The sequence below is a fragment of the Anolis carolinensis genome, chromosome 3 (genome assembly GCF_035594765.1).
Source record: "Anolis carolinensis isolate JA03-04 chromosome 3, rAnoCar3.1.pri, whole genome shotgun sequence".
Lineage (NCBI taxonomy): Eukaryota > Metazoa > Chordata > Lepidosauria > Squamata > Dactyloidae > Anolis > Anolis carolinensis.
In genome coordinates, this window is record NC_085843.1 from 1,243,574 (window position 1) to 1,256,962 (window position 13,389).

General features: G+C 51.1%; 1 protein-coding gene across 2 annotated transcripts in view; it reads right to left on the bottom strand.

Annotated features, from left to right (window-relative positions):
• Positions 1 to 13,389, bottom strand: part of dnhd1 (dynein heavy chain domain 1) — a 53,467-nt gene that overhangs the window by 35,719 nt on the left and 4,359 nt on the right. For both annotated transcript variants that reach the window (XM_008123610.3, XM_008123609.3), the window contains exons 3-10: positions 10,576 to 10,791; positions 8,085 to 8,288; positions 7,871 to 7,981; positions 7,616 to 7,772; positions 5,658 to 5,909; positions 3,744 to 3,887; positions 3,525 to 3,615; positions 1,944 to 2,224 (exon numbers count right to left, since the gene is read on the bottom strand). In XM_008123610.3, coding sequence (XP_008121817.2) covers positions 1,944 to 2,224; positions 3,525 to 3,615; positions 3,744 to 3,887; positions 5,658 to 5,909; positions 7,616 to 7,772; positions 7,871 to 7,981; positions 8,085 to 8,288; positions 10,576 to 10,791 — 1,456 coding nt within the window. The remainder of the gene's footprint in view (positions 1 to 1,943; positions 2,225 to 3,524; positions 3,616 to 3,743; positions 3,888 to 5,657; positions 5,910 to 7,615; positions 7,773 to 7,870; positions 7,982 to 8,084; positions 8,289 to 10,575; positions 10,792 to 13,389) is intronic.

Consider the following 13,389-nt stretch of genomic DNA (forward strand, 5'->3'; position numbering starts at 1 on the left):
TTCACTCGCCTGCCATCCGTCCCTCAGCTCCACCACGCCAGGTCCAGCAGTACTGGGGTCCGGCCTGGCGAAGGAACGAACAATCTAGCGAGTGAGGGAAGGCCTTTGCCGCCCTCCTTCACTCGCCTGCCATCCGTCCCTCAGCTCCACCACGCCAGGTCCAGCAGCAATGGGGCCCGGCCTGCCGAAGGAGCGAACAATCTAGCGAGTGAGGGAAGGCCTTTGCCGCCCTCCTTCACTCGCCCGCCATCCGTCCCTCAGCTCCACCACGCCAGGTCCAGCAGCACTGGGGCCCGGCCTGGCGAAGGAGCGAGCAATCTAGCGAGCGAGCGAGGGCCTTTGCCGCCCTCCTTCACTCGCCTGCCATCCGTCCCTCAGCTCCACCACGCCAGGTCCAGCAGCAATGGGGCCCGGCCTGCCGAAGGAGCGAACAATCTAGCGAGTGAGGGAAGGCCTTTGCCGCCCTCCTTCACTCGCCTGCCATCCGTCCCTCAGCTCCACCACGCCAGGTCCAGCAGTACTGGGGTCCGGCCTGGCGAAGGAACGAACAATCTAGCGAGTGAGGGAAGGCCTTTGCCGCCCTCCTTCACTCGCCTGCCATCCGTCCCTCAGCTCCACCACGCCAGGTCCAGCAGCACTGGGGCCCGGCCTGCCGAAGGAGCGAACAATCTAGCGAGTGAGGGAAGGCCTTTGCCGCCCTCCTTCACTCGCCCGCCATCCGTCCCTCAGCTCCACCACGCCAGGTCCAGCAGCACTGGGGCCCGGCCTGGCGAAGGAGCGAGCAATCTAGCGAGCGAGCGAGGGCCTTTGCCGCCCTCCTTCACTCGCCTGCCATCCGTCCCTCAGCTCCACCACGCCAGGTCCAGCAGCAATGGGGCCCGGCCTGCCGAAGGAGCGAACAATCTAGCGAGTGAGGGAAGGCCTTTGCCGCCCTCCTTCACTCGCCTGCCATCCGTCCCTCAGCTCCACCACGCCAGGTCCAGCAGTACTGGGGTCCGGCCTGGCGAAGGAACGAACAATCTAGCGAGTGAGGGAAGGCCTTTGCCGCCCTCCTTCACTCGCCTGCCATCCGTCCCTCAGCTCCACCACGCCAGGTCCAGCAGCACTGGGGCCCGGCCTGCCGAAGGAGCGAACAATCTAGCGAGTGAGGGAAGGCCTTTGCCGCCCTCCTTCACTCGCCCGCCATCCGTCCCTCAGCTCCACCACGCCAGGTCCAGCAGCACTGGGGCCCGGCCTGGCGAAGGAGCGAGCAATCTAGCGAGCGAGCGAGGGCCTTTGCCGCCCTCCTTCACTCGCCTGCCATCCGTCCCTCAGCTCCACCACGCCAGGTCCAGCAGCAATGGGGCCCGGCCTGCCAAAGGAGCGAACAATCTAGCGAGTGAGGGAAGGCCTTTGCCGCCCTCCTTCACTCGCCCGCCATCCGTCCCTCAGCTCCTTTGCCATGCCATTTCCAGCAGCACTGGGGCCCGGCCTGGCGAAGGAGCAAGCAATCTAGCAAGCGAGCGAGGGCCTTTGCCGCCCTCCTTCACTCGCCCGCCCTCCGTCCCTCAGCTCCGCCATGCCAGGTTCAGCAGCACTGGGGCCTGGCCTGGCGAAGGAGCGAGCAAGCTAGGGAGCGAGGGAGGGTCTTTGCCACCCTATTTCACTCGCCCGCACCCCATCCCTTGCTCACTCACCTGGCTGGGTTCCAGCACCCTGGTGGGGTGAGTGAGTGAGAGAGATAGCGGGGGGAAGGACATTTGCCTCGGATAATACGGAGTCTCGGATAAGCAGAGCTTGGATAAGTGGGACTCTACTGTATTTCCAAAGGGATGTGCCCAGAGACTGAGTGCAGTTATTTCCAACAGAGGCAAGTAAAGCATGTCGGGGGCCACACATAGAAGGGTGGCCTGGTCTGCCTGGACGCAGGGGTGAAGGCTGCCTGGCTGCTCCCAAGGCCTCACCTTGAGCAGGTCCTGCTGAGTGGCCAGGGCCTCCTGGATGACGCCGTCCGAGCGCAGGTCCTGCTCCAGCTGCTCCCTGGATAGCAAGGGGTACTCGCTCCGCAGGCGGTGGCCCACCACCTCCAGGCCCCCGAAGGCCTTCAGGTCCAGCCGATGCACCAACTGGGGCTCCTCCCCGCACAGGATCGGAGTGGGCAGCGGCTCCAGGCGCTCCAGCTCCGCAGCCAAATCAGAGGGGGAGCCCTTGAGGGTGCTGAGGCTGCGGCCGATGACGGAGATGGCTGCGAGGGGAGAGGACACAGAAAGGAAGGGTTCCGGCTTAGAGAAAGGGACCCCAAGCAAGCACAGCCTAGAAAGCAGCAGTGGGATAGGAATAAGCCATTGGAGTAGCCTGGTTCTGGGCAAATCAGGGAAGGAGCTTGGCCTGGAGGAGGCAGCTTGCCGGCAAAGGCTAGGCCCAACTCATGTGGTTTCCTTCCTTCCTGAAAGAACAACCATGAAAGACATCCACCCGAGAAGCTGAAAAGGATCCACTGTACGGGGGTTGAATGAAAAGTAATGCTTCCACCTTCGTTACTTGGGTTTGGATGGGAATATTTTAATCAATTAAACACAGAAATAATCCTTAGGATGTGCTCTTTAACTACCACTATTCATTTTTCCACATAATCTCCAGACAATTGGATACATTTCTGCCAACAATGAACAAGTTTTCTGAAGCCGTCATGGAAGAAGTTGACACTCTGTTTCCGCAACCGGCATCTCACAGGACCCTTCGTGCACAGATCTTCCGACAGCCAAGCAAAGCAATCGTGTGACCTTCTTGTGAAATGCCGATTATGCTTGACATTTCTCTCTGAGTGATACGACGATTGTCCTGAATCAATCTGTCAACCTTTTGCTTGTGAAACTCGGTGGTTGCTGTCACAGGACATCCAACTCTTTCTTTGTCACGCAAGTCAGATGTTCCCACCTCAACATCTTTAAACTTACTCGCCCAACGACGCTCAGTACTACTCACATCAACACAATCCCCATAAACCGCTTGCATCCTCTGTTGAATCTCCTTTGGGGTGACACCTTCTGCTGTCAAGAATTCAGTGACTGCACGTTGCTTAAGTGGCATTGACTGACCGTCTGTACAGGGTTCCATAGTTTGCGCATTAACAACACAACCGTTCAATGCTAAGGCTTCCCGCCAAATGGAACTAACTGTAGAGGAGAGTCTACAGAACAAGCCAATACCTGCCGCATACCAGGACTGCCAGCTGTTGAGGAGTTAAGAAGGTGGAGACATTACTTTTCATTCAACCCTCGTAGCACTAAGTATGACTGAGGCAAAGGACAAGTTCTGGGGAAGAGCGGCCACCTCAGAGTGGAGCGAGAACAAAAGGCGCAGGTTTGGCACGGCAACAGACAGGGCGCCGTCCGGTACGCCTTCCACCTGTCACACCTGGCAGCCCCTGTACGGCATCTCGCAGAGGCTTGTTTCAAAGTGGACCCCAAGGAACAGGTGATGGGAAGAAGAGGCAGGGCAGGTGCCTGGAAGGGGTGGGGGTTCTTCCCTTCTTCCTGGCTCACCGCTGGGTTGGACTGAATGGAACTCCTCTTTCGATTCTTTGGCCTTTGGTCCCTCCTCAGTCGGCGGCTCCTCCACGTTGATGCGGGTCATCTGAAGGACACGGCAAGGTGTGGAAACTGGTGGGCAGGGTAGTGGGCACTGGAGCCCTTGCCAACCTCCCTGAATCCTTAATTGTGATTGTTATGCTTATTAATCTCCGGAGGGAGAAGCTGGCCAACCTGCAGGACCGACTCCAGGACGGCCTCCACTGCCCCCAAGAGGCAGTCGCTCAGCTCCTGGCTGGAGGGGAAGAGGCCCAACTGGCTGTCTTCTCCAAACACCAGGCTCACGTGGAGGACCGCCTTCCGGGCGGCGTTCTTGGCCTGCGAAGGAATGAAGAGGTCCAGGCTTCACAGATTGGAGAGACGATTGGCCAGAACCAACACAATGAACCTCAACAGGGACAAATGCAAGAGACAGAATGGGGGTGACAGCAGGACTCGACAGCAGGACGTGCGAAAAGGATCTTGGACAACTCGTGGGGAGGAAGGGGAACAGGAGGCAGGAATGTGACGCGACAGCTAAAAAAGCCAGTGGGAAGTTGGCCTGCATCAAGAGGAGTCTAGTGTGTAGATCCAGGGAAGTCCTGCTCCTCTCTATTCCATTCTGCCTTGGTCAGGCTACATCTGGAATCACCCTGGGTCCCATTCTGGGCACAGCAACTGAAGGGAGATGTTGACGCTAAGCTGGAATGCATCCGGAGGAGGGCAACTCAAAAGATCAAGGGTCTGGAGAACAAGCCCTATGAGGACCTCACAACCTCTGAGGATGGCTGCCATAGATGTGGGCGAAACGTCAGGAGAGAATAATTCTGGAACATGGCCATACAGCCCGGAAAACATACAGCAACCCTATGAGGAGCAGCTGAAAAAGTTGGGCATGTTGAGCCTGCCGAACAGAAGGTTGAAAGGAGACATGAGGAGGGCCATAGATCAAGATGTGAGAGAGGGGAAGTCCTAGGGAGAAGCTTCCTTTCTGCTGCCCTGGTGACCAGGACGCAATGGAGGAACGGCTTCAAACCACAGGAAAGGAAGGAGATTCCACTTGAGGAAGAACCTCCTCCCTGTGTGAGAGAGCTGTTCAGCAGTGGAACTCTCTGACCTGGAGGGAGTGTGGTGGAGGCTCCTTCTTTGGAGGCTTTGAAGCAGAGGCTGGATGGTGCTTTGAATGCGATTTTCCCACTTCTGGGCAGAATGGGGTTGGCCCACCAGGTCTCATAGAATCATAGAATAGTAGAGTTGGAAGAGACCTCATGGGCCATCCAGTCCACCCCCCTGCCAAGAAGCAGGAAATCGCATTCAAAGCACCGCCGACAGATGGCCATCCAGCCTCTGCTTAAAAGCCTCCAAGGAAGGAGCCTCCACCACGGCCCCGGGGAGAGAGTTCCACTGTCGAACAGCCCTTCTCACTGTGAGGAAGTTCTTCCTGATGTTCAGGTGGAATCTCCTTTCTTTCCTGTAGTTTGAAGCCATTGTTCCGTGTCCTAGTCTCTAGAGCAGCAGAAAACAAGCTCCCTCCCTCCTCCCTATGACTTCCCTTCACGTATTTGTACATGGCTACTCTCATGTCTCCTCTCAGCCTTCTCTTCTGCAGGCTAAACATGCCCAGCTCTTTAAGCCGCTCCTCATAGGGCTTGTTCTCCAGACCCTTGATCCTTTGAGTCGCCCTCCTCTGGACGCTTTCCAGCTTGTCAACATCTTCCTTCAACTGTGGTGCCCAGAATTGGACGCAGTGTGATTCCAGGTGTGGTCTGACCAAGGCAGAATAGAGCATGGGGAGCAGGACTTCCCTGGATCTATTCCCCTATTGATGCAGGCCAGAATCCCGTTGGCTTTTTTAGCTGCTGCATCACATTGCTGGCTCATGTTCACCTTCCTCCCCACAAGGACTCCAAGGTCTTTTTCGCACACACTGCTGTCAAGCCAGGCATCGTCCCCCATTCTGTATCTTTGATTTCCATTTTTTCTGCCGAAATGAAGTATCTTGCATTTGTCCCTGTTGAACTTCCTTTTGTTAGTCTCTTCCCACTCTAGGATTCTATGTACACAGAGGAGCTTCTGGCGAGGGGCAAAGGGTCTCCCACACATTCTTGCCTTCATGGTGCGCCCGACAAAGGCCACGGTGTCCTCCTGGATGGCAGAGACCAGGGTCTGGCAGATGAGGAAGTTGGCCAGCAGCGCCAGGAGGCCCAGCCTCTGCAGCCAGGACTCGGCCTCCCGCAGGCGGGACTGCAGCCCCTCGAACTGCATCCGCTGCTTGTAGAGAGACTCCCGGGTGATGTACAGCTTGTAGTTCTCCACCCGCGTCTGCATCCCATGCACCATTTTGTAGGTGTCGTCGCGCACCTGCCGGGGAAAGGCACGTAAGAGACGCACGACGGGAGAGGGCTGCAGAGCTTCCATTGTGAGAGACGGCATGGTGCCTTCTTGCCTGGCACAACCCTCTATGGCAGGGGTCCCCAAACTAAGGCCAAACTAATATTAATATTGAGGCTGGGAGGCCATCTGTCAGGGGTGCTTTGCTTGTGCTTTTGGTGCACAAAAGCAGAAGGGGGTTGGACTCAATGGCCCAAGGGGTTTCTTCCAACATTCTTCATTATTATTATTATTATTATTATTATTATTATTATTATTATTATTATTATTTTACTATGACACAGCAAACAAGATAGATATGCTGTATTTCATATCACAAAATCACAAGTTGAACACTTCCCAAGTGTCTAGGACTGTGTGATATATTTTCGGATGATGCACTCAGATCCCATTATTATTATTGACACAACGATGTTGTATGACACAGCAAACAAGATAGACATGCTGGATTTCGTTTCACAAAACCACAAGTCGAACACTTCCCAAGTGTCTAGGACTGTGTGAATTATTATTATTATTATTATTATTAACATTGAGGCTGGGAGGCCATCTGTCAGGGATGCTTTGATTGTTCTTTCAGTGCACAAAGGCAGAAGGGGGTTGGACTCAATGGGCCAAGGGTCTATTATTATTATTATTATTATTATTATTATTATTATTATTATTATTATTTTATTGTATGACACAAACAAGATAGATATGCTGGATTTCGTTTCACAAAATTACAAGTCGAACACTTCCCAAGTGTCTAGGACTGTGTGATATATTTTCGGATGATGCGTGCAGATCCCAGTAGGGTGGCCTTTTGCAATTATTATTATTATTATTATTGACATTGAGGCTGGGAGGCCATCCGTCAGGGATACTTTGCTTGTTCTTTCAGTGCACAAAGGCAGAAGGGGATTGGACTCAATGGCCCAAGGGTTTTTATTATTATTATTATTATTATTATTATTATTATTATTATTATTGACATTGAGGCTGGGAGGCCATCCGTCAGGGATGCTTTGCTTGTTCTTTCAGTGCACAAAGGCAGAAGGGGATTGGACTCAATGGCCCAAGGGTTTATTATTATTATTATTATTATTATTATTATTATTAACATTGAGGCTGGGAGGCCATCTGTCAGGGGGTGCTTTGCTTGTTCCTTTTGTGCACTAAGGCAGAAGGGGATTGGACTCAATGGCTCAAGGGGTCTCTTCCAATCCTCATGATTATTATTATTTATTATTATTGCTCGGTGGCCAACTATAGTCCGGCCCTCCAACGGTCTGAAGGATCGTGAACTGGCCCCCTGTTTAAAGAGTTTGGGGAGCCCTGCTCTATGGGGTCACTTCCAGCCCTATCACGCTACGACTGGCAGGCAAGGAGGGCCATTTACAATGTATTGTAATAGTTTTAACTGTTTTATGTGCTGTTTTATATTGATTTGTATGGGCATCTAATGGTTGCCACTGTTGTAAGCCGCCCTTAGTCCCTTCGGGTGAGAAGGGCGAGATATAAATGTGATAAATAAATAATAAAGTGGGGCATCAGCAACAAAAGCAGAAGCCAAAACTTCCTGCTATCAAGTTGCTGCAACATAAACCGAAAAGCAGATGACTCTGAAAGCCCCAGAAGAACCTAAGGACCCCCCCCCCCCCCAGAAAAAAAAGCACTGGTTTGTCCATGCCTACCAGTTCCAGGATGGAAGAGCAAAGGAGGAGGAAGCGGCGGAGGAGGCCTTCGGTGAGGCTCCTCTCCTGCACCAAGGCGTTTTGGAGTTCAGGGAAGCTGTAGCACCGGACGTCATTGATGGGCAGCCAGTGGGCAGAGCACAGTTCCTGCAGGAGTCTGTTGTGGGGGGGGGGGGGGGCAAGGAGAGGGGGTCAGAGGCGGCCAGGTGGAGGGGCAAAGGCAGGTAGCGGCTCCGCCTCCTTCTGCCTCCTCACCTGGAAATCTGGAGGAGAGCTGCCCCAAAGTGTGGCACCGCCTGGAGCAGGTGCAGGCGCAGCTTCTGGGTCCGTTTCAGCCGCTGCAGGTGTTTGACGTTGCAGCACCAGCTGGGAGGGGCGCAGAGGGGGGAGGGCTCAGGCTGAGCCACCCAGCAGGAGCCCCCACCCCCCCAAGAGGGTCCTGCCCCCCGCCCCCCTCGCTGCCCCTCACCAGGCAAAGGCCTTGCGGACCAGGTAGAGCCGGAAGAAGGGGATGTACTGCAGCAGCTGCCACAGGACGGCCTCCCGGTGCCACTCGCCCAGAGAACAGGCCTCGGAGCCCTCCCGGGGCCGGACGTGCAGCACCCCGAACGGAGAGAAGACGTAGTGGTGAGGGTGGGTCAGGTGCTTGGGGACGGCCACCAGGTCGTAGGGCCTGCAAAGGGCAAGGCCCCTTAATGAGGACACAGAGGCATTACTGCGGGAGAGCCAGCCCCTGCCCCTCCGCTGCCAGAACTGCCCACGTGGCCGACACCTCCTCTCTCTCTCCCTCTCTCTTTCCTTCTGCCCATGGCCTCCCAGATCTCTCCTTGGGACAGAGACCTCCTCAGGCCACTTGTTGTGACTCAGCCACAGCATAGCCAAAGTAAGGATGAAGAAGGGGATTCTGGGTTTCAGATACAAGAGCCAGATGATGGGATGCAGGATGAATTTCAGGACGATGGCACAGGGATGGGAATCATACAGGCTGATTTAGAGGCTCGAGACATGCAGCTTGAGCAGAATGAACTATTGACCCCACAGGCCATAGATAACAGCCAGGAAGACATTCCCATGGGAATTAATGAGCAAGAGATGTCTCAAGCCCCGGTGTCTCAAGCCCCAGTTCAGGTAACAAGATAAAGAGGACCTTGAAGGGGCGCCATCATTATCTAGGGTGGACCGGTTGTTATGGAAGGGAGTGCAGCCTCGTAGGAGTGTAAGGTTGGAGGGGAAGAGAGAGGTTTCGGAAGGAAAGAGAAATGCATTCTTGGGTTGCTTTTAAAACTGTGTGTTTTGAGATAGATTTTTGTCTCACTTCATCTGAGTGGATTTTCCTGCTTCATGCCTAAGAGAAGTTTCCTGTTCCTGGATCTTGGTAAGCTTTGGGCCTTCGTTCTTTGGGATCTATTGTCTACTGTTTTGGCTTATGAACTATTGAATTTTTATGGCTTATGGACACATGGATTTTTATGGCTTATGAACTATTGGATTCCTATTGACTCTTTTACTGCAATTCTGAAAACCTTATAACTGCCTGCTTCGATATATATTTGCTTTTGCTCAATAAAACTACAAAAGACTTCCTTCTGTGTGTGACTTGGTGTCCATAGCAAGGTGAACTATTCTGAGGTGCGACACCACTCTCCAAAGGAGGCCGGGCACATCCCTGTGTCATGATGAAAAACGGTGTATAGATTTGATAAATGTGGATTTAACAGGTATGAATGAATTTTATGAAAGGAATGAATGAATGAGAGCTAATAATTTTGAGGACACCCTTCAAAAATATTAAGGCCTGCAATGACTATCTGCTTGCTGAACTGTAATTAAAAGTTGCTGAACTGTGATAAGAACTGTGGCAGTGATAAGAGAAATGTTTACATCTGTTTACATCTGTCAACATTTGCTGACTTGATGAACTTTTGGGGAATAACATGTTTACATTAATTAGAGACAATACAAGGCTTACGTTGCTACCAACACCAATCAAAAAGAGTCAACATCTGGCCGGAAACTGAGATGGAATCAACATGTTCCAGGATGGAAGACGTCTATCATTAATGTGCAGTTTTTTGGGACATTATCGGTGAAATATTGCTATATAAGTGACCTTATTACAATCCAAAAAGTGTGGCAGACCAGAGGAGTGTATGCTCTATGGAAAGAGATGATGTACTTTGGAGTCTGGTCACTTTGCCTCTTTTTCTCAAGGGAAAGAGTGAATTTTGGAGTCATTTTACGTTGCAGGGAGTCAGGATTTGCTGTAGAAGAAACAGGGATCTGATCCTTAGCATTGTTCATTTTGGAGTTTTGAAGTTCTGGAAGTTTTGGAACTACGTTGGCAGATTGCAGAGAAAGCAGGGTCTGGCCCTAAGCAGGTTATTCTCCAGGAGATAGCGGGAGAAAGGGAGATGTATGTATGAGGATGAATGAATGTGTATGTGAAATGTGAATGCTGAGTAAAAATGTAATTCACCTTTCTTTGTTTGTTTTTAGCCAATATAACTGTTGGTTGTGAATGCAATGTAGTTGCACAGAATCTGTATGCCTGTATGTCTAATGTCATTTTTGTGTAAAAGTTTTGTAAAAGTTATTATATATATTTCACACTGGAAATTGCAATAAAAAGAACCTTTGTTTTACGAAGTATTCACGACACCTGGCCTCATGCAAGAGCATCATGGGCCGGGTCCAGGAAGGTAGGAAGGGGCTCCAGGACACATTCATTCCATGCCCCCCCCCCCCCGGTCACTTCCCTCCTTCCTTTGGAGAAGAGGCTGAGAAAGAAAGACCTCCACATGCATCTTCTGTCCGCTCAGGTGAGAAGCCCCCCCTCCACCCCAAATTAAGGTAGGAAGGCTCCGACTGAGCAAAGCCAGCCCCCTCTCCTTTCCTCTGCCCCCAAAGCACAGACAGAGCCTCCTGTGAGGAGTGGCAGCCAAGGCCAGCTCTGGGGCTACCTGAAATGCCGGTTGGGGGCCACGTTGAGGTACAGGAACCCAATCCGGCCTGCGTGGCGGTTGGTGGCAAAAAGCTCGGCTGCCTGGAGGCCGGTCATGGGTGGTCCCTTGCCGGGTGAAGCCCCCGCACCAGCCATCTTCTCCTCCTCCTTCTTCTCCTCTTTCTGGGGCATTGGGGCTGCTCCGGGGACCTCTTGGCCAAACCACACAGAAGGTCTGCAGTAGGAAAGAGAAAGGTGGTGGTGGTGTCAGCATCCTTTGGCTACTGAACCTAGAGCTAGTCATAAAGGGCTGTTGGTTGCCGACTTCCTGCTTTTATGTTTGTTCTCACAGGCCACTCTTTGTTCTCCGGAGATGAATTTTTTTGCCCACGTTGTCCTTAGACGAACCTTTGCCAATGAGCAGATGGTGAGGGAGCCTCCCAGAATGAGACACTTCCATCTTTCCTGATGCTATGGGGAACTCTGTTTCTCTTTTACCTAACCTTAAGAAGCTGAACCATGTTATAACTCATGCCCTGCCCAGGCAAACCATGAGTTATAAACATCGGACTCTAAGTGAAGAATGGGGTTGAGATAACAGGAGGTTATGAAGGGATCATAAACCAGAAAGTAGTAAAATATTGCCTATGTAGTGTTGCCTCTGCCTATAGCCCTCCCTTCCTGTGAACTGTTGCCTTCCTTCAGGAAGTTCCATAGAGAAAAGAAAGCTCAGAGTAAATAAGTTAGGTCATTGGTATCACTTATGCCAAGTAGGTGTGGAAGGTGAGGAAGACCCTCAGCCAGTGGTCAATTCTAGATAAGGCCGAGATACAAAATTCTTTGTTTGCTACAACATGCTTTGCGGCAGCCATTTGAAAGTACAAACCTTTTGGGGTGTGTACGGCTGTCCTGACTTCTCATCGCTATTTGAAAATAAACTTTGCTTTTTGCATCTCTCATGATCCTGAGTTTCTCTACCTGATTTCCCTCCTGAGCCAGGACCCTTTGAAGGTAATTGTCTTACAGCAAGAGGAATCTTTGTTAATGTGGGATTTGTGTATTGGTAGTGTTTAAATGAAATTTGTGTATTGCCTGTATCGCATACTGATTGCATCATCCAAAGTGTACTATAGTCTGGAAAGAGTTAATTACTAAGAAGCTGTGATGATCTTGATGTGTGGCTGGAACCAGGGAGTGTCCAGACACAAGAGTGTGTGCATTGCTGATTGCATTCAGTTGAGTCGAGATCTGTCTGCCTAGTGTTGAGTCAAGTCCTGTGTTCGTTCATTGTCTGCAAGCCTGTTTGTCTTGATTATTACTGAAGTCAGTAAAACTTTGTATATAGTTTTACCATCGTCTCTGATATCTCTTCATTCTGCGTTCCACTGATTCCATCGAACTGCTGCTGCGCTGCAAATTACTCTGAGAATCTTCCCCTCGGAAGGGAAATCCACTCATGAAAGAGTTCTCGGGGGGGAAAGGCGTCTCCACTGAAGCTTTATCCCCAATCCTTGTTTGCACAACAAGCCACTATTTTTCAAAATCGAAATTCTCATAGGGACAGAAAGTGAGGTGAACTCTTCTGGACAGGGGCACAGGCAGAAAAAGAAACTCCACAAGAGTGTTCACCCTTCTGAAGGGATTAGGGCTGAGGCAGTAGTGGAAAATCACCAGCCAAAGCAGAGGGTTCAGGAGAAAGGGAAATGCCTAATAACAAACAGGCACAGAAGGGGGGGGGGTCGGCTGCTGAGGAATACTGATAAGAGCTGGGGCTAAAAGGGAACCAAAAATGATAGAAATGAGGCACAAATCAGAGAAAATACCCTGAAAATACCCTGTGAGCATGCTCAAGGTGTTGACTATAAAACTGAGCTGTGTGTCAGTTTTGCGTGGCATTTTCTTCTGTTCACCCGGCAGGGTGATTTGATCAAATAAACCAGTTGAACGATCTCTTTGCTTCTAGTGTTTGACTAGATAAGGAGACCTTGGAGTTTTTTGGGTCATTTGGTAATAGAGGGATACAGCAGCATGTTCTAATGCTTCCCTATGTGATGTGTGTGTGTGTCTGGAGTTACGCTTTAAAATGTCCCTGTTCCAACTTACAAGCACATTCAGCTTAAGAACAAACCTACAAAACCTTTTGTTGGATTATGGTTGTATGTGTATGAAATGTAAATCAAGTGTTTCTGCTGTTTTTGGAAGAGTGTGTGTTTTAGCAATGAAACAGTTAACAGCAGGCTAGTTTTGACTGACAGCCTGTTGTGATTGTTATGACCTATCAGGCATGGTTTCTGGCTTTGGAGGTCGGGAACTTCCTTCAGACTGAGGAATGTTCTTCTTATCTCGGTGAGTTGAGCTGTGCTTCCCGAGCGAAGAGGCTATAGAAGAAAGCCAGCTCAGAGCGATGGCTTTTGCTGTGCTTTGTAAATATGTATTATAGATATTGAAATAAATGTTTGGACTTCAGACTACGGATGTGTTTGAGTCTGACATTGAACGGGAATTGGTGTGGCAGACGATTGCAACCAATTCATCAGGGTGCTGGAGAAGATGATCGATGGAGTTTGAAGAAACCCACCAGCACACACCCTGACCCCCATGCTGACACCTTTCTTGTTTGGACCTTGGGGATTCCCTTTATACCTTTGGCCTGAGCTTGGTTGTTTCTCAGTCAGGCCCTGTGTGTGTGAAAGGAGGAGGCTGGCCTTTCTGCACTCACTCCTGCCCTTAGTGTGCTATAAATTCTGGTAACACATTTCACCAAATCTCCCATCAAGGAACCCGTCTGGAGCCTTAGCCGCTAAAGGAATGTGCCAAGTCTTCTCAAAGGCCC